Source organism: Eschrichtius robustus, chromosome 1 (genome assembly GCF_028021215.1).
Source record: "Eschrichtius robustus isolate mEscRob2 chromosome 1, mEscRob2.pri, whole genome shotgun sequence".
Taxonomy (NCBI): domain Eukaryota; kingdom Metazoa; phylum Chordata; class Mammalia; order Artiodactyla; family Eschrichtiidae; genus Eschrichtius; species Eschrichtius robustus.
This window is the reverse complement of record NC_090824.1, coordinates 717114-738468: the sequence shown is the minus strand read 5'-3', so window position 1 is coordinate 738468 and position 21355 is coordinate 717114. Positions and strand designations below refer to the sequence as shown.

Genomic DNA, 21355 nt, shown 5'->3' with positions numbered 1-21355 from the left:
TTCTTTTCAAACGTACATGGAACATTCTCTAGGATTGACCACATATTAGGGCACAAAACTAACTTCAACAAATTTAAAACTACAGGAATTATTTCAAGCATCTTCTCTGACCAGAATGCCAATGAAACTAGAAATCAACCACAGGAAAGAAATGAGAAAAAAAAAAAAAAAAGAGACTACATGAAGACTAAATAACATGCTACAAATACCTTGAGACAGACAACAATGAAAGCACAACCATACAAAATCTATGGGATACAGCGTAAGCAATTCTTAGAGGGAAGTTCACAGCAATACAGGCCTTCATCAAAAAACAAGAAAAATCTCAAGTAAACAACCTAACCTACCACCTAAAAGAATTAGAAAAAGAAGAACAAACAAAACCTAAAGTCAGCAGAAGGAAGGAAATAATAAAGATCATGGAGGAAATAAACGAGATAGAGATTTTAAAAAATAGAAAAATAAATCAGTAAAACCAAGAGCTGGTTCTTTGAAAGGGTAAACACAATTGGCAAACCTCTGGCCAGGCTCACCAAGAAGAAAAGAGAACCCAGATAAACATAGTAAGAAATGAAAAAGGAGAAATCTCAACTGACACCGCAGAAATACAAAAAAAAAATTAAGAGAATACTATGAACAATTATACACCAACAAATTTGACAACCTAGAAGAAATGAACAACTTTCTAGAAACATACTGCCCACCAAAACTGAATCAAGAAGAAATAGATGACTTGAACAGACCAATCACTAGAAGTGAAATAGACTCTGTTAAAAAACAAAACAAACCAAAAAAATCCCTACAAACAAAAGTCCAGGACCAGATGGCTTCACAAGCGAATTCTACCAAACATACAAAGATGAATTTATACCAATCCTTCTCAAACTCTTCCAAAAGAATAAAGAGGAGGGAACACTCCCAAAGACATTCTATGAAGCCACCATCACCCTGATACCAAAACCAGACAAAGACACCACCAAAAAAGAAAATGACAGGCCGATATCTTTGATGAATATAGATGCAAAAATTCTCAACAAAATATTAGCAAACCGAATCCAATAACACATAAAAAAGATCATACACCACGACAAAGTGGGATTCATCCCAAGTTCACAAGGATGGTTCAACATTTGCAAATCAATCAATGTAATACACCACATTAACAAAAGAAAAGTCCAAAACCACATGGTCATCTCAAATGATGCAGAAAAAGCATTTGACATGATTCAACATCCATTCATGATAAAAACTCTTACCAAAGTGGGAATAGAGGGAACATATCTCAACATAATAAAAGCCATTTATGACAAACCCACAGCCAATATAATACTCAACAGTGAAAAGCTAAAAGCCTTCCCGCTGAAATCTCAAACAAGACAAGGATGCCCACTCTCACCATTTCTATTCAATGTAGTATTGGAAGTCCTAGCCACAGCAATCAGACAAGAAAAAGAAATAAAACGTATCCAAATTGGAAGGGAGGAGGTAAAACTGTCACTACATGCAGATGACAGGATACTATATATAGAAAACCCTAAGGACTCCACACAAAAACTACTAGACCTAATAAATGAATTCAGCAAAGTAGCAGGATACAAGACCAACATTCAAAAATTGGCTGCATTTCTTTACACCAGCATGAAATATCAGAAAGGGAATGTAAAAAAACAATACCTTTTGAAATAGCACCAAAAAATATACATATATACACCTAGGAATAAACCTGATCAAGGAGGTGAAAGACTTATATGCTGAGAACTATAAAGCATTAATAAAGGAAATTAAAGAGGATTCAAAGAAATGGAAAGATATCCCATGCTCTTGGATTGGAAGAATTAATATTGTTAAAATGGCAATACTATCCAAAGCAATCTACAGATCTAATGTGATCCCTATCAAAATACCTATGACATTTTTCACAGAACAAGAACAAATAATCCAAAAATTTATATGGAACCATAAAAGACCCAGAATTGCCAAAGCAATCCTGAGGGAAAAAAACACAGCAGGAGGCATAACTCTCCCAGACTTCAGACAATACTGAAAAGCTATGGTAATCAAAATGGTGTGGTACTGGTTCAAAAACAGACTTACAGATCAATGGAGCACAATAGAGAGCCCAGAAATAAACCCACACACCTACAGTCAATTAATCTTCAACAAAGGAGACAAGAATACAAAATGGGAAAAAGTCTCTTCAGCAAGTGGTGCTGGGAAAGTTGGACAGATGCACGTAAATCAATGAAGTTAGAACACACACTCACACTATACACAAAAATAAACTCAAAATGGCTTAAAGACTTAAACATAAGACATGACACCATAGGGACTTCCCTGGTGGCGCAGTGGTTAAGACTTCATGCTCCCAATGCAGGGGGCCTGGGTTTGATTCCTAGTCAGAGAACTAGATCCCACATGCATGCCACAACTAAGAGTTCGCATGCCACAGCTAAGGAGCCTGCACGCCGCAACTAAGGAGCCCGAGAGCTGCAACTAAGGAGCCTGCCTGCCACAACTGAGACCTGGCACAACCAAATAAATAAATAAATAAAAGGCATGACACCGTAAAACTCCTAGAAGAGATCATAGTCAAAACATTCTCTGACATAGATTGTACCACTGTTTTCTTAGGTCAGTCTCCCAAGGCAATAGAAATAAAAACAAAAATAAACAAATGGGACCTAATCAAACTTACAAGCTTTTGCACAGCAAAGGAAACCAGTGGTAAAGAATCTGCCTTCCAATGCAGGGGACTAGGGTAGATCCCTGGTCAGAGAATTAAGATACCACATGCCGTGAGGCAACTAAGCCCTTACGCCACAACTACTGAACTCGTGCACCTCAACGAGAGAGCCCATGTGCCGCAAACTACAGAGCCCATGCGCCACAACTAGAGAGAAGTCCAGCGCCGCAACAAAGAGCCCACGCGCCACAAAGAAAGATCCTGCACACCTCAACAAAGATCCCGCGTGCCACAACTAAGACCCAATGCAGCCAAAAAAATTAAATGAATGTAAAAGCTTATTTAAAAAAAAAAAGAACACACCTGGCAGCCAAAATGGAGATGCCAAACGTCCGTGGCTAGGAAAAGCAGATAGATAAGTTGTGGTATATTCACAAATGAAATCCTACGTGGCAACAAACAAACTGCTGATATACACACACCAAAAGGACATTCTCTGCGATTCTAATTGTCTGAAGCAGAAAACCAAGTAAAACTAATCGACAGTGGGGAGCTTCCTGGGGTACAAGAAACATGCTCGACCATGATATGAGCCCAGGCCTTAGGTCATACACATTAATCAAGCAGTTCACTTAAGGCTGGTACATTTTACACACTTTACTATACATACGTTATACCAAGAAAAACAGACCAACAAAAAGAATAGAATAAGAAGTTTCCCTGAGAAATGTCTCCCATGTGAAAGGGCTCATCAAGTCAGTGACCAATGCTCCAGCCTAGAGACATTTCAGAACTTCAAAGATAGAGAGAAAACCCCAAAAGGTCCAAGTTAGGAAAGAAAAAGAGAGTGAGACGGAAACTCAGATTGGACCAAATCCCCTCGCTGGCGCCCAGGATGCCCTTTCCACGCTAAGTGGGGCGCCCGCTCCAGCCCCTCCCAGGCACCCGGAGGGAAGACAGAGCCCAGGGCTTCTCTCTCACTGAGCTGCACCTCAGTTGGGACCTGAGCACGTTCCCAATAAACCAGAGACGGCCCAAGAGAGGGACCTGCGCGGGCACCACACCTCCAGGGAGGGAGGGGGGCCAGGAGGCACAGGCTCCCGCGTGAACAGAATCACAACCCAAGCCGTCTGTTTCTCTCCCAACTCTCTTGTTGTCTAAGAAAGGCACCCAAAACCTAACACAAATAGTAACAGCTGAAGTTAAATCCATAGATTTCAACCCAACCCAACAGACTGGGGGCGGGTGGTGGGAAGTGAAAAGACAGGAGTCTTCCCTGGGGGAGGACAACAGGCCAGCTCCGGTCCGGTCCGGAGAAAAGAGGCGCCTTGCGGAGAGATGGCCCCCCTCGGTCCCTGCAGCCCCCACCCAGACAGAGACAGGACGACAACACCGGGGGAGGCAGCCGAAGACAGGAGGGGACACCTGCCAAGGTGGGCGGAGGGAGGGCCAGCCCCTCCTCAGGGGCCAGGCCGCTGGGCGCGGACCCCAGGCAGGAGCCCCCGGGAAAGGTGTGCGGAGGACGAGACGGGGTGCTCCCCGGGGCTCTGGGCTTCCCCAAACAGCGGAGCGGGCTGCACCTCGGCCTCAGGCCTCACCGGGCCCTTTCCGAGGAGCCCGCGAGTTCCGCTTTGATTTCGTACTTGAACCAAGGGCTATTTAAAGTCTTTTTTTAAATTAGGCGGGTTATTTCTCTCTCTTTATTGCTAGTTTCCAGTTCTACTGCCATGAATACGTCTGCATGAACGCTCCTCTTTACAACTACAACTGATTTGAGTCCGATGTGCCACCTAGTCTAGGTTTTTGGAAATATATACATTCTTTTTTTTTTCCCTTATAAATTTATTTTTATTTATTTATTTATTTTTGGCTGCGTTGGGTCCTCGTTGCTGCGCGCGGGCTTTCTCTAGTTGCGGCGAGTGGGGACTGCTCTTCGTTGCGGTGTGTGGGCTTCTCATTGCGGTGGCTTCTCTTGTTGCCGAGCACGGGCTCTAGGTGCCCGGGCTTCAGCAGTTGTGGCACATGGGCTCAGCAGTTGTGGCTCGCGGGCTCTAGAGCTCAGGTTCAGCAGCTGTGGTGCACGGGCTTAGCTGCTCTGCGGCATGTGGGATATTCCCAGACCAGGGCTCGAACCCGTGTCCCCTGCATTGGCAGGCGGATTCTTAACCACTGTGCCACCAGGGAAGTCCGGAAATAGATACATTCTCTATAGGGAATAAACTTCTTCATGTGCAGAAGATCTTAAAGTCAGCCACAGAGAAAAAGAAAGATGATGTGATAGCACCAGCTAGAAGAAAGCAGGTGGAACGAGGCCAATACAAGTGGGATTGAAGGCGAGCATATAGGCAATGGAGGCTCAGGCTACCCGCCAGGAATAATTGTGAATTTGTGTTCATTAAGGAGCTCCCTAGTGGCCTAATGGTTAGGATTCCGGGCTTTCACCGCCGTGGCCTGGGTTCAATCCCTGGTTGGGGAACTGAGATCCTGCAAGCTGCACAGCACAGCCAAAATAAATAAATAAATAAATAAGTTTGTATGCGCTAAACTTGTATACACATAGTCTTAAAACAGGCAAAACAAAAGACCAACAAAACTATGGGTACAACTGGACAAATCCACAATCATCATGGAGATCTTAATATGCCCTTTCAGTGATAGACAGACAAACAGAACCAAAATCAGTGAGCACTGGGAGGAAATCTGACCCCAGTGACATGTACAGAACACCCCACTTTCTGCAGAAAAATATTTTCAAGTGCCCAAACTGACTGTAATTGACCATATGTTGGGCCATAACGCAAGCATCAAATCATTTCAAAAGACTGAAATCCAACAGAGTATGAGCTCTAAACACAGAAGAACCAAGCTGGTAGAGCCAACAACACTAATAAACCCATGGGGTCAAAGGAAAAAGCTCAATGGAAAATTTAAAACATTTTGATGCGAGTCATAATTAGAAGCCCACCACCTGCCCTCACGGTAGTCGGCCGACGTGGATGTCAGCCCTGCTGGACTGGGGAGTTGCTGGCCGGGTCTGTGCTGGCCACTCCCATCCACAGCAGCAACGGGAGGCGGGTCCTCCAGAGCCAAGGAGAAGGTGGCCAGCATATAGGTAAGGATGCTGGACCTCACCAAGCCCATCTTCCCAGCGTGCAAGTGAAGATCGCGGAGCTTAGGGACGCACCCAATACGGAGGCACTCTTATGTGCCATGACATTCCTGACAGCGTCCTCACAGTGTCTGAGAGGTCCCAGCAGAGGGTGTCCCTGCCTGAGCTGACCACAGCCAACATCACACTTAATGGTGAGAGACTGGACACTTCCCCTGAAATCAGGAATAAGACACCTGGATTCACTGCGGTGCTGGAGGTTCTAGCCAGGGCTGTCAGGGGAGAAAATTAAAAGGTGTCTAGATTGGAAAGTATAGCAAAGCTATATCTATTTTCAGATGTCGTGATCTTATATATAGAAAATTCTCAGGAATCCACTAAAAAAGCTATTATAATATGTGGGTTTTTCAAGGGCTGCAGGATACAAGATCAATATACAAATACCTCTCATATTTCTACACACTGGCAACAAACAACCAAAAAATGAAATTAAAAAAGCAATTCCATTTACAATAGCCAAAAAGAATAAAATATTTAGGAATAAATTTAGCAAAGAAATGTACAACTTATACTCTGAAAACCATAAAAATTGTTGAAACAAATTACGGAAGACCTAAATCAATGGGAAGACATTCCACATTCAGGTTTCAGAAGACTTCATCTTGTTAAGACGGCAATACTCCGCAAATTGATCTACAGAGTCAATGTAATCCCTATTAAAATCCCAGTTGGCTGCTTTGCAGAAACTGACAAACCAAACCTAAAATTCATATGTAAATTCAAGAGACTCAGAATAGTCAACAAAACAATGTTAAAAATGAAGAACAAATTGGGAGGACTCACACTTCCTGATTTCAAAACTTGCTACAAAGATGCAATAACCAAAACAGTGTGATACCAGCAACAGGACAGACGAAGACCAATGGAACAGAGGTGAGAATCCAAACCCTCACACTTATGGTCAACTGACTTTTGACAAGGGTGCCAACTGAATACAGTCTGTTCAGCAAATGATGCTGAGAAAGCTGGATATCCACATGCAGAAGAGTGAAGTAGGGCCCTTACCTTACACCAGACACAAAAACTAACTCAGAGTGGATCAAAGCCTCCACCTAAGAGCTAAAACCATAACTCAGAAGGAAACATAAGCATAAATCTTTGTGATTTGGATTGAATCAGGCAATCTTTCTTACTTATGACACAAAAAGCACAGGCAACAAAGGAATAAATAAACCGCACATCATCAAAATTAAAAACCTTTGTGCTTCAAAGCACACCATCAAGAGAGTGAAAAAAACAAACCACAGAATGGGTGAAAATTTTCTGCAAATCATATAACTGATGAGAAGACTTGTATCTAAAACACATAAAGAATTTTTACAATTCAGTAAGAAGACAAATAACCCAATTAAAAACAGGCCACGGTTTGAACAGACATTTCTCCAATCTGCTGTGGACTGGGGCTGTTATAAAATACAACGAAAATGCTACTGCACGTCAAAACTGCTATAAATTTGTTTTTGCTGTGCTTATCGCGACTGAAACTGTAACAGACAGGTGTGGGCCCGTTAGGGTCCAGAGACCTCACTGAGTAGCCCTGGCAGAGAGCCCCTGCAGGAGGCCCAGGGCACTGCAGGGCACCCAGGCAGGGTCCTGACGACCCGGGGAGGGGACTCCGCCAACAATTCCTCCCAGAAGTGGGGCCTGCGCTGGCTTGGTGACAAGGATGGGGGATCACGGCAGGCTGTCCACTCTTATCCTTCATCCCACATCCCTGTCCCGCCTCAGGAGCCCACCCTCTTCCAGCAGCACCCATGGCGGGAAATACCGTTCTGCAGGGTCTGTGCTCTTGACTCCTTTCCCAGGTTCACGTGGAAGCCGCCGCCCAGGGTTGGGGTTTTGCCAGCACCTAGAGACACAAATCAGACTCATGAGCCGAAACTGGGCAGAGATCTGTGTTAAGAGCCCTTTCGTTGCATCAGTGTCTCTGGAGCAAGATTCAGAGCAGGAGGCAGCAGCAAGCATCCCACCGCACCACTCACACCTCTGCCCTGCTAACAGGGTCGTGGCCTTGACCTGGAGCTGAGGGCGTGGACCGTGCCCATCTGCATTCTCTAACCATGTCCCAGAACAGACTGTCACACAGCTCTCCAAACTACAGCCCAGGCCTGGCCCGGCCCAGCCTGGCCCCTCACCTTGGCCCTCTGCGGGCCCTGGGCCAGCCCATTCACATTTATTATCGCATCCATCTCCCGGGGGGCCGGGGTTGGGGGGGGTGGGTAGGTGGGTTCCCGGAGGGCAGGAGCCAGTCTGCAGGAGACGCTGGCACCTCTACCCATCTGTGTGCTGCCCGCCCACAGAGCAGCAACCTAGGGAGCCCTGGACCCAACGCGTAGCCATAGCTGCACCTACAGGCGCTCTGTTTTGAACCTGCCACCAACTCCAAGCCTCCCCAGAACGTCTCACGTACTCTACTCTGCAGGGCTTCAGGGCGGGGACTTCTGCCCTGATACCCTGTGAAGACAGCCAGGTGGACATCCGGATTGTTCACCAGACTTACAAACCCCAGCGCTGAAGTGCGACCTTCAAGCGAGCACCACGCTCAAGTGAGGGGCGCAGGCGGCCAAGCACAGGCAGGGGGGGCCGGGAGTGCTGCGCATCCCACAGGCCAGCGTGTCTGTTACCAAGTCCAGAGCAAAGGCTTAGAGGCTCCTGAAGTTAGGGGACACGACCTCACCCTGTTAGCCACGTGGCAGAGGTAAGGGTGCAAGGCCTGCTGGAGGATGAAATGGAAACTCAGCAGTGACAGGGATCTGGGAAGCCAGATCACTGAAGTCTGAGAACAGGTCCCCCGAGGAAAACACGTGGCCCACCCCCTGGGGCCAGTAGGGACCTCTCGGTCATCCATAGGCCAGCTACCAGCACCGATAGCGGAGAACAAGTCAGCCTTCGGCTTCTCTGTGACTGCAACCAAATCCCAAACCAGTACTGACAAGATTCTTTAAAGATCTCAGCAAAATGATTCTAAAGTTCAGCTGGGAAAAAAAGAAATAAGATTGGCTAAGAAAACTTTGAAACGAGCAGCAAGTAGGCCTGGCTGGGCAGTTAGTGGGCTACGAGCAGTTGGAAGTAGCCGGGCGCACAGCAGGGGGCTGGCTGGCTGGTGGCCCCAGCACCCAGCGTCCCTGCCTCAGCAGCTTCCTTGGGGCTGAGGCCCAGGGCTGGGCAGCGTCCCCCACCAACTCCTGTGGTCCGACAGTGGGGTCTAAGCGCCGGCCCCAGTGGGGACTGGCAGGGAGCCCATGGCTCTCTCAAAGTAGGATGTGGAGCCTGGGGGCAGGTGGCAGTGCCTGGGGAAGGTTTTGCTGTCACCCTGGGTGTGTTGGTTTTCTATCACTGCCCTGACAAGTTACCACAAACTTAGCGTCTTCAAGAAGCTGGCCATAGAGGGCGGGGAGGGAGAGGGCCAGGCAGGGCACACTGGGGGCCTAGAGAGGAGCCGGGAGCAGTGCAGGGCCCAGGGGAGACCTGTCCACCCGGCCCAGAAATGAGGGGCTTCCAACACTCCAGTGTTGCCTCTGACTCTGCAGAAGCCTGACACGGGCTCACTGGCCTGAGACTGGGGGTCTGCATCTTGTACCCTCCTATTTTGTGGCAGCTTTTATAAACTGGCAGCTTTTATAAACTTTAGAATTTTTATATTTGCGATCTTTTAGACATAGGAACCACTGAAGAAGGCCTCAATCCCTCAGTCACCTGACCAGGACAGCCACATTTTGACCTGTGTCCAGTGCTGCCCAACTTTTATTTGAGAAAAAGGAAAAAAAATCACCATGTTGTTTTAACGGAAATCAGCATGTGTTCTAAGCAAACAATTACAATAATGTTGCATTAGAAAAAGGACAATGTAAGGGTATAAATCCCCTGAAGCCCCACCTTCCAGGCACAAGGACCCTGGGTGGCCTTCCTCCCAGCCACCTCTCCCTGCTTAGACACAGACGGGAAGCGACCAGGGCAGGTCACACAACGATGCTGCTGAGTAAGAGTGGAGACTCGTTCTGGGTGAGCGTGAAATGCACTGCAAGACCTTGAGAGGTCACACCCTCCCCTCACCCTCTCCCCTCACTCCCCCACCCCCCGCACTCTCTGCACGTGCCCCCCTTGCACTTCCAGGACCTCTATTTCCTGCTGCCGTGCTGTCCTTCCCTGTCTCTCCCCAAGGCCCCAGTCACCCTTCCTGGGGCTGCTCCGGCCCCACCTGCTCTGGGAGCTGTCTCCCGATGCCTGCTGTCAGCATGCACACTCACACACACCACCCCGGTGTTCTCCAAGGTCCTCGTACGTAGCCTCAGTCCCGCACGTGCTCCCAGGAGAAACAGGGACTAAGTCCTGGCAAGGAAGGTGCCTTACTGGGTCCAGCCAGCTGGGGGAAGGGAGGGGGCAGGAGGTCAAAGCCTGCTTGCCAAATGGATGCATATTCTTTTATTCAACAAATACTACCCACTGGGGATTTGGTTACAGTAGATAACATCTGGAAAGCAGTGGTGGAGCCTATGAAAAGTGCTTATTCAGCAAATCTCAAACAGCTAACACCACGGGGCTAGGGTCCCCTGAAGCGTGAAAGAAAGCTTGAGTACCACCTCTGACCAAAACCATCAATGCACGCTGTACTTGTCTTTCAGATGCCCTTCATATTATTCCCTCTACTTCTAAAAACATTTTATATTTTCTATAACAAGGTCCTGTAACAAACAAGATACACCAGCTACATCTAAGAAGTAAAGGTTGCAGTTTTTGTCAGCGCAGCAGGGCCAAGACTGCCCCCTTGTGGACAGCAGGGGAGGGGCCGGAAATTCCACCCAGATGCACCTGTGCCCCTCCCAGTTGTGGCTGCAAAAGCAAGAAGGTGCAAAGGCCTGACCCCTGCAACTTGGGGGGGGGGGGGCTTCTCGGCCACTCTGAGCACTGAGGACAAAGCCAGCAACACCAACACCCCAAGACCACAAACAGAAAAGCAGCACACAGCACCGTCCTCCATTTCACTCACAGATCCCTCCCACATGGGTAAGCAAAACCTTTCCTAAGTCTGTATTCATTTTATTTAAAGTGAGGGGTTTCTGTCACCGCTGTGGAACTCCTCTTAAGGGGGGACAACTGCACGAGGTCCAGCTGGGCGGTTCCAGGACGGAAGAGAAATCCAGTGGCCCCTCGACCTGAGCTCGGACGTGGGCATAACTCCCCTAAGGCACCCGAAAGACACTCAGCAAGTCCACACTGAGCCCCGGGCATGGGGACGTGGCTGGACACAGACCTCTTGCCGTCGGCGAATCAATAGCTAAACAGCGGCAGCAGCGTAAACTTCTTTCAACCAGACACAGCTACTGAAGAGCCTGCTTTGTCACGATTAAAAGTCTGATTATGGAAACCATGCAGCATGCAGCATGGCAGGTGATAAAAGCAGCAAATGACATTTTAGGAACAACAGTCCTCTCTCACCCAAGTGCCTCCAGGACAAAACTCAGCCATTTCCTGAGAGCAGGTCCCTTCCAGCAGGAACTCAGTGGGGCTCTGAGGGGCCACAAGATAGAAACAGAGATGCAGAACCTCCGAAACTCCAGGACTAGAGCTTGGCCAGGACACCTGGTAGGCTGTGCCTGAGAGAACCCCCTCCGGGCAGGGCACAAGCCAGGCAGAGGGCAGGTGGGCCTGCTGTTCTTTAGGACCCAGGGAGCTGCCCCAGCGAGCAAGAGAGGCTCCACCCCCGCCAGAGCTGGGCACCGAACCTTCCTCGTCGTGTTACGCATGGAAAGCACCTCATTACTCATAACTACGAGAACACTAGCACTTACAGACACCTTGACTTCAGGGACAAAGCTTGCAGCGATTACAAGCTGTGGTCATGGAACCCACAGGGGTGCGCCCCAGAAGAGGGAGGGAAGGACCCAGGGCAGCAGGCGCTCCCTCTGCCTCCGGGCTTCACCCTGGGGAGCAGCACGTACAGCTCTTGGGAGGGGCCCGCAGGCTCACCGTGCGCCATCAACTGCAGGGGAGACCCAGGGGAAAGACCTGCTGTCCTCGAGACCTTCAGCACCGACACCAGGGACAGGATGCTGGCGTGGGCCTGTGCCAGGAAGCCCTACTCTGCCCCTGAGCTCCTTGACGCTCTGGTGAGCCCCTCCCCCATGACCCGGCAGGACCCTCCTCAGGCCTGCAAAGGCCCAGCTGCCCCGGCTCCGCTCACCACCTTGCCATTCTGCAGTCCTCACATCCACCCCTTCTCTCAGCCACGCCCATCCCCTCACCAGCTGCCCATCAACTGAAAGACACAGCCCAGGCGTCCCCAGCACCACCCTAGCTGCCACCACTCTGCGAGTCCAGCCTGGGACGCTGGACTCACTTTGCCGGTCCTCAAACATCTACCAGGGGACCCAGGGGTCTGGGCTCCTTCGCCTCTGGACCCTGGGCCTGGGTCACAGTCAGAAGCCCAGCTGGTGACAGGGCCGCTGGCCACAGGGCCCTGACGTCTGATTTACATATTCTCAAGTGAACTGCGGCGCCAGCCATCCACCACTCCTTCTCAAAGAGTAAGCAAGAACGCTTAGGAAAGACAGCGGCCGTGGGCCCTGCACAAGGGCACCCCAGAGAGCAGGCCCAGCTTCCAGGATGAGGCTGGAGCAAAGGAAGAGCTGGGGGGCCAGCTGGGCACACACTCCGCACCAGGGAGGCTGACAGCAGCCAGAGCCGACAACCAGGATGGCTGCTGCTGTGCCGGGGAAGGGAGGAGGCCAGGAGTCTGGGAGGGACCCACCCAGGGGAGGGAGGGGCTGCTGGAGGCAGCGGCGCCCCTCCCTCTCCGCCCTCTATACAGGAGCTGAGAACCCACAACCCCTGCAGCGCTTCCCTGGGGACCCTCCAGAGAGTGAGCCCACCAGACAGAGCCAGCCCAGGTTCATACCACCTTTAAATCACACCACCAACGGGCACCCAGCTCTGAGCCTGTGCTCACAGGCAGTGGGACCAACGTCACTGCCCACAGGTGGCAGCACATCTCTCACGTCCAGGACTCCTCTGCACCCAGCTTTGTCGTCTGCAGGGAGGACAGGCTGTCATCAGGTACAAGGGGTGCACTCAGCACGGTGCCTCCCACGGGAAACCCTAAGTGTCAGCTACGATGATTATTCCTTCTTCCTGCCGTTGTTACTCTCTTCCCAACAGGCATCAAAGTCTTGGATGACTGAGGGGGCAGTGTGGCAACATGTGACAAAGCTGCAAACACAGTGCCAGGGAGACTCCGCCACAGCAGTCCCAGGAAGAACACAAAGACGTGTGCCACGCAGAAAACAGGAGAAAAAAAGCAATGAAACCCAAAACTGGTTCTTTGGAAAGATCAAAAAATTTGATAAACTTCCAGCAGGAGAAACAAAGGGAAAAAGAGAGAAGACACAAAACACCAATATCTGAAAGGGAAACGAGACACCACTACAGACCCTGCGGACATCCAAAGAATAAGGGAATAGTACCAAAAGCTCTACGTGCATAAATTCAGCAACTCAGATCAAATGGACCAAATCCTCAAAACGACAAACTCACCCGACATGAAAGAGATATTCTAAAATATAAATAAAACCTATAACTATTAAAGAAACTGAACCTGTAATTAAAAACTTCTAAAAAAGAAACCTCCAGGCCCAGATAGCTACATTAGTAGATTCCACCAAACAGTCAAGGGAGAAATAACACCAATTCTACACAATCCCTTCCAGAAAACGGAAGAGAAGGGAACATTTCCCAACTCATTCCAGGAGGCGCATTACCTTGATATCAAAACCAGACAAAGACATTACAAGAAAACTGCACACTAATATACCACATTAACATAAATGTAAGAATCCCCAACAAAATATTAACAAATCTAATTTAGCAACACATACAAAGAATAATACCCCATGATCAAGTGGGTTTACCCCAGGAATGCAAAGCAGGTTGAACATTCAAAAACCAGCCACACTGACAGACCAAAGAAGAAAAACAAAACTCATCACCCACTCTTTTTTTTTTTAAATTTATTTATTTATTTATTTATGGCTGTGTTGGGTCTTCGTTTCTGTGCTAGGGCTTTCTCTAGTTGTGGCAAGCGGGGGCCACTCTTCATCGCGGTGCGCGGGCCTCTCACTATCGCGGCCTCTCTTGTTGCGAAGCACAGGCTCCAGACGCGCAGGCTCAGTAATTGTGGCTCACGGGCCCAGTCGCTCCGCGGCATGTGGGATCTTCCCAGACCAGGGCTCGAACCCGCGTCCCCTGCCATTGGCAGGCAGATTCTCAACCACTGCGCCACCAGGGAAGCCCTCATCACCCACTCTTGATTAAAAACTTTCAGCGAACTAGGAGTGGAAAGAGAACTTCCTCAACTTTATTGATAAAGAACAGGTATCAAAAACCTATAGCTAGGGCTTCCCTGGTGGCGCAGTGGTTGAGAATCTGCCTGCCAATGCAGGGGACGCGGGTTCGAGCCCTGGTCTGGGAAGATCCCACATGCCGCGGAGCGACTGGGCCCGTGAGCCACAATTACTGAGCCTGCGCGTCTGGAGCCTGTGCTCCGCAACAAGAGAGGCCGCGATGGTGAGAGGCCCGCGCACCGCGATGAAGAATGGCCCCCACTTGCCGCAACTGGAGAAAGCCCTCACACAGAAACGAAGACCCAACACAGCCATAAATAAATAAATAAATAAATAAATAAAATATTAAAAAAAAAACAAAACCTATAGCTAACATCATATTGAGTGGGAGGAGAGTGAATGCTTCCCTCTAAGACTGGGAAGAAGGTAAGCATGCCTGCTCAAAAGCAAGAAACAGAAACAAAAGAAAGAAAACAGCCCCTATTTATAGATAATATGATTGTCTACATCAAGAGTCCCAAGGAATCTATTTTAAAAAAAACTCCTAGAACTAATAAGTTTAGCAAGGTCACAGGAAACAGGCCAATGACAGAAATCAACCATATTTCTATATGCCAGCCATGAACAATTGAAAACTGAATTTTTGAAAAATACTATTTACAATAGCTCTATTTGGGTCTTAGGTAAACATCTAAAATATGTACAGGAGCTATATGCTGAAAACTACAAATCATGATGGAAGATCAAAGGAAACCTAATGAATGGAGAGACAAATCTGTGCTCATGGATTGGAAGACACAATATAGTAAAAATGTCAAATCTCTCCAAATTTATCAAGAGATTTAATGCAATTCCAGTCAAAGCCCCAGCAAGATTTTTTGTAAATATACACAAACTTATTCTAAACTTGAATGAAAAGGGAAGGGAACTACAATAACTAAAACAATTCTGAAAAGGAAGAGCAAAGCTGGAGGAATCACATCTCATTTCAAGACTCACTCTAGGGTGCCTCCCTGGTGGCGCAGTGGTTAAGAATCCACCTGCCAATACAGGGGACTCGGGTTTGAGCCCTGGTCCCGGAAGATCCCACATGCCACAGAGCAACTAAGCCCGTGTGCCACAACTACTGAGCCTGTGCTCTAGAGCCCGCGAGCCACAACTACTGAAGCCCACGTGCCTAGAGCCCATGCTCTGCAACAAAAGCACAATCTATGAAAGAAAAAAAAAATCAATAAAGTGGACTGCATCAAATTTTAAAACTTTTAATCAAAATTTTAAACTTCTGCTCTGCAAATCACATATCTAACAAAGGACTTGTAACTACAATATTTAAAGAATGCTCAAAACTCAACAGTAAGAAAACAAACAACCTGAATAAAAAATGAGCAAAAAACTACTTGAACAGACATTTCAGCAAGGGGGATTAAGGGATGGCAAATAAGCACATTAAAAGCTGTTTAACATCACTATGCATTAGGAAAATGCATTAACACGGAGATGAGGCACCACAACACACTAAAAACACAACCAAAATACACATAAATACAGAGACAACACCAAGTTCTGGTGAAGCAATTAGTGAGAATGCAAAATGGTGCAGCCACATTGAAAATCTGTTTAGTGGTTTGTTATAAAGTTAAACATACAGCTACCATCCACTCCTGGGTAACCACCCTAGAGAAATGAAAACCTATGTCCACGGAAGAAGCCATCCACGAAGTTTTTAGCAGCTCTATTCATCATCACCCCCAACTGGAAACAAACCAAAGGTCCTTCAGCAAATCGTGGGCCGTGCACAGGAAGGAGGCCAGATCCTCGCAACAGCCTGGGCGAATCCCAAAGGCACAGGGCTGAGCGACAGATGCCAGTCTCTGAAGGTGGCCCACGGGCTGGTTCCATTTACGCGGCATTCCTGAAAAACAAGACTGCAGGGACGGAGGGCAGCTGCCGCTGCGGGGAGGCGTGGGGCTGTGGAACTCTATCCTCGCTGTGGTGTTACTCGAATCCAAATGTGTTTAAATTCATACAACTGCAACCCGAAAAGAGCTGAATCGACTGTGATGACTGAGAGGGGGGACGCGCTGACGTCCCCGACCCCCAGATTCAAACAACTGTCCCCCCAAGGAGCGAAGGGACTGCGCTGACTGAGGGGGATGGGCCACGACCCCGACCCCAGGCCGCATCCTGTCCCCTGTTCCGGTAAGTTCCGTTACTAAAGCCAGAACCGCACACGCACGGAGGCCACGGGCCACCCGGTCCCCCGCCCCGCCAGCCCCGTCGGGACCCACCGTCCAGCGACACGAACTGGCCCACGGCCGATGAGCCTCCGCCGCTGTTCTCCACGAACTGCACCTCGGACACGATGATGTTGTCCTCGAGCACCGAGCCGCAGCCTGTGCACACGGCGTCGCCGCGCGCCGCGTCCAGCTCGATGTCGGTGCCGCCGCAGCCGCGGCACACGCGGCCAGTCATGCCGGCGGCTCCGGGCCGGGCCCCCGCCCGCCGGCCCCGGTCCCAGTCAGCCCGCCGGCCCGCGCCTCCGCCGGGCCCGTCCGCAGCCGCGTCCGCGCCGCCCAGACTCTCGCGAGGCCGCCGCCGCCGAGCCCGCCGATTCGCAGCGGCAGATTCGCCGCGCGAGCCGGGACGGCGCCGCCCGCCACGGTCGCGCCCCGTGGAACGAGCACGGGCTCCGGGGCCGCGGCGAAGACGCGACTACTCGAACCCGCGACCTCCGGGCCGGGACGCAGCCACCAGGTCTCGGAACTTGGGACCAACAGGCCGCAACGGCAGCGCGCCAGCAGCAGGAGGAAGAGCTGAGCGGCCTGCGGGGGCGGGGCCAGACGGGCGGGACCGTGGCTTGTGGGCGGGGCCTGAGGAGCGAGAGCACGGGAATGGTGGGCGGAACCTGAGGGCCTTATGGGCGGGACCAGGGGCTGTGGGCGTACCTTGTTGTGGGCGGGGCCTCAGGCGGGGTCTGAGAAGCAGAGCTCAGCGACGGATTGGCTCAGGTTGAGGGTGGAAACCCTCGCCCGGGACCGCCCGGGGCCGCCCGGGGCTGCCTGCTCCTCCCTCCGGCCTTGGGGGCAGGCTCCGCGGCCCTACGCCCCCATGCAACCCCGCTCCCTGTTGTGTGGCCTCCCCCGTGTCTCCCCACCCCCTGACAGTCACTTGTGCCACCTGTGGTTACCGGTGTCATCACGCTTCTGTGTCCCTCTCACCCGCGCCCTCAGTTATCTTCAGATGCCATTCACAGTCGCGGAAACACCCATGCGGTCCCCGGGAATGAGCCTGAAAAGAAATGTGCAAGATCACTTTTTTTTTTTCTTTTTGGCCGCGCGGCTTGCGGGATCTCAGTCACAGGGACTGAACCCGGGTCGCAGCAGTGAAAATCCGGAATCCTAACCGCTAGGCCAACAGGAAACTCCCAAGACCAGGTTTTTTAAAAACTCTTAAACCTTGACTGTAGGACTGACAGGAGCTCTGACTGAATCAGAAAATGCCTTATTCCCATTTGAAAGCAATGTTGTAAATACTTAAAATCTTCACGAGTCAGTTTGTAAAGTCGATTTAATCCCCACCAAAATGTCAACAGGATTTTCAAGTAACTTGATAAGCTGACCCTAAAGTCATCTGGAAGAGATACTGCACAAGAACAGTCAAGAAAATTCTGAAAAGGACTTCCCTGGTGGCGCAGTGGTTAAGAATCCGCCTGCCAATGCAGGGAACACGGGTTCGAGCCCTGGTCCGGGAAGATCGCACATGCCGCGGAGCAACTAAGTCCGTGAGCCACAACTACCGGGCCTGTGCTCTAGAACCCGCGAGCCACAACTACTGAGCCCATGTGCCACAACTACTGAAGCCTGCGCGCCTAGAGCCTGTGCTCCACAACAAGAGAAGCTACTGCAATGAGAAACCCATGCACCACAACGAAGAGTAGCCCCCGCTCGCCAAAACTAGAGGAAGCCCACGCGCAGCAATGAAGACCCAACGCAGCCAAAAATAAATAAATTTATTTTAAAAAAAAAAGAAAATTCTAAAAGAAGAGGAAAATTGCCCTTCTGTATATCAAAATATTATATCAAATTACATCCATTAAATCACGTGGTATTTGTACAGGGACAAATGGACAAGTGGAATAAAACCAGGAGTCCAGAAACAAACCCAACTATACACGGAAATTTAGGGGGGCTCAATCATTGTGGACAAGACAGACTTTTCAGTGGGGTTGGGGTTTCCGTTTAGAGGAGGAAAAGGGTAAATTGAGCCCCAACCTCACCCTGTTCTAAAAATAAATCCCAAATGGCATTAAATGCTGAATGTAGAAACAGAACTGCAAGACTCCTAGAATGAGATACAAGAGGGTATCGTAAATCTGCAGTGGGTCTCTGTCATGACGGGGTGGGGGGGGTGCCTGGCCTCTGAGCCCCCTCGCTGTGTGGCTCATCATCGCCTCCCCCTGCAGGTGGCCGCCCTCACCGCAGGGCGTGGGCAGTCGAGCCGGTTAAGCTAGAAGACAGTGCACGTATGGTCAGGACAACATAGTCTTCTGTTGGAAGGACAGAGCAGAATTTTGGTCACCGGTCTCATGCTGAGGAAACAGAGGTTGCTGCAGTGATGACCCTTGTCTTCGTGCCCCCATGCACACATGGATGTTCCCCAAGGAAGACCCAAGGGGCATCCCTGGAGCGCAGAGTATTCCTACACTCAACACACTATACATGGGCAAATTGATCCCCAAAATTGTCCCATGAAATTACTGTCTCATAGTTCAATACTGTTCCACATTTTGGCCAACTTTTTGTATGCTAATTATCAATTGCTGCCTAACAAATAACCACAAAAGTTAGCAGCTTAAAATGACAAACCTTTATCATCTCACAGTTTCTGTGGGTCAGGGGTCTGGGAGCGGCTTCGCGGGACAGTCCTGGCCCGGGGTCTCCCGAGGCCACGGTCAAAGTGTCGGCCAGGGCCGCGTCCTCTGAAGACCTGGCCGGAACCAGGGGCTCTGCCTCCAAGCTCCCCCACGTGGCTCCTGGTGGGGCCTGAGCGCCTCGCCCGGCGGCCCCCACAGCGTCCTCACAGGGGGGCCGGGACCCGCAGGACAGAAGCTGCGAGGCTTGGATGACTGACCTGCCAGTGCCGTCGCTGCAACAGCTCCACCTGGGCGTCCGGCCCACACCCGAGGGGGGAAGACTCACAACATATTTAAAAGCGCCGCCGGCCGCCCCCCTGACCCGACCTGACACGCGCACGGGGCACCAGACGTCCAGCGCCACCCCGGGCGCCCAGACCCCTGCAGGCTTCCGAGGGATGGTGACCGGCGCGGGGACCCCGCTGCAGCCGGCGCGGGAGAGACCCGGGGTCCGGGGGCCCCGAGAGTGCCTCACGACCCACACAGAGGAGGGAAGTGTCCAGAACAGAGAGCCAGGCCAGCCCCGGACGAGCAGATGCGGAGGACGCTGGACGGCTGTCTCCCTCCCGCACCTGTCACCCGATAGAGGGAAGGAGGAGAGGCTGCCCTGTCACCCGATAGAGGGAAGGAGGAGAGGCTGCCCGGGCGTGGGGTGGGGCTCCCCAGCCAGCTGGGCCCCCGAGTCAGAGCAGTGGGCTCCCAGGCCCCACCTGGAGCGCCAGGCTGGAGGGCGCCTCCCTCCCGAGGCCGAGGCCCGGGTTCAGGCTGCAGGCCGGGGGGGCGGGGGCTGGAGAGACACCTGCCTTCCTTGCAGGGAGTCCTGAGGGCAGGTGGCTTTTCTCCTCCCCATCCCTCGGGGAGAGGAGTGGGGGTCGACCCTGGGGTCTTGTGAGGAGAGATGGGGGCTCCTGGAGGAGGGAGCCCGCCCCTCACCCTGGCTGGGGACCTGCCCAGCTGCAGGAATCCTCGGTGTGGACGCCCGAGGTGGGGGTATGAGAGGGTGTGGGGGGCTTGATGAGTGTAGAACACACGAGGGACCCTGTAGCCTGGCCGCTGCCCTCGGTGATGAGGCGCAGATGGGAGCAGCTGGGCGGCTGGAGAGGGGACAGGGCCCCGCGGGAGTGGCCACGCTGCGGGCAACCAAGATAGAATTGGAAGCTGTCAGTCCTTTCCCTTCAGTAATTTCAAGGCTCATTCCATGGTCTTCTTTGCGTCATTTCTGTTGAAAAAGTCTGTTTTTTTATGTTTTGTTGCACTTTGAAGCTAAGCTACAATTTTTTTCCTGGATGCTTTTAAAATTTTTAAATCTCTTTCTAGGATTCCAATTACACCCATGTTAGATTTTTGCTATGTCCTATATGCCTCTGTATTTTTACACATTTTTTTTCTCCTTCTTGTTTCCATCTGGGTATTTTCTACTTAAGTAATTTCCATTTCACTAATCCTCTCTTCTGCTCTGTGTAATCTGCTTTTAAAAGCATCTATTCCATTGCTCACGTTCCTCGTACTATACTCTATATTTTACTTCTTTTTTCCCCTCCTTGTTTCCATCTGGGTATTTTCTACTTACGTAATTTCTGTTTCACTAATCCTCTTTTCTGCTGTGTGTAATCTGCTTTTGAAACCATCTCTTCTGTTGTTCATTTCAGCTATTTCATATTTCAGTTCTAGAATTTTCATGATTATTTTTCTTTAGATTTCAATTCTCTGATGAAGTTCTCCATTTTTTAAAATTTATTTTCTTGAACATATAAATCACATTGTAAGGTTCATTCTAATCATTCCAATATTGGTGACCTATGGATTTATGTCTATCATTTTTCTTGGCTTATGTGAAATCGTTTCCTGGCACACCTGGTAATTTTGGAATAAATGATGATCATTGTAAAGAAAAACTGTGAGGCTCGGAGATGTTTTTGTTATTCAGAGAGAATTTATTTTCCTTCCGTCAGTCACACAGGTGGGGGCGTCCCATACCTTGATGCAATCAGGCGCTGATAGGATTCCAAGCTTTACTCCAGGCTTTGTAGGGTTCTCTGTCTTCCTGCTTTTCGGGCACCTTCTTTCAAAGGCAGTTGTCTCTGTGTCTGTCACCTTACCACACCTGATTAAAACAAATCTCAGGTACATTTGAGACGGGCTGGGACCTGGGACCCTTTGCTGCAGGGCTTGCACCTGGACACACCTCTCCTCCAGCAACAAAGTACAAAGAAACTATAAGGGACTGAAAATAAATGCGTGCCTGCAAACAGCTG

General features: G+C 50.2%; 1 protein-coding gene across 3 annotated transcripts in view; it reads right to left on the bottom strand.

Moving 5' to 3' along the window:
* BRF1 (BRF1 RNA polymerase III transcription initiation factor subunit) overlaps nt 1-16721 on the bottom strand; it is a 71952-nt gene extending 55231 nt beyond the window's left edge. For 2 of the 3 annotated variants that reach the window (XM_068539393.1, XM_068539402.1), the window contains exons 1-2: nt 16477-16721; nt 7621-7701 (exon numbers count right to left, since the gene is read on the bottom strand). In XM_068539393.1, coding sequence (XP_068395494.1) covers nt 7621-7701; nt 16477-16660 — 265 coding nt within the window. In that variant the 5' untranslated portion in view covers nt 16661-16721. The remainder of the gene's footprint in view (nt 1-7620; nt 7702-16476) is intronic. The other variant, XM_068539411.1, reaches the window with a different exon arrangement.
* Nucleotides 16722-21355: the final 4634 nt, after the last annotated feature.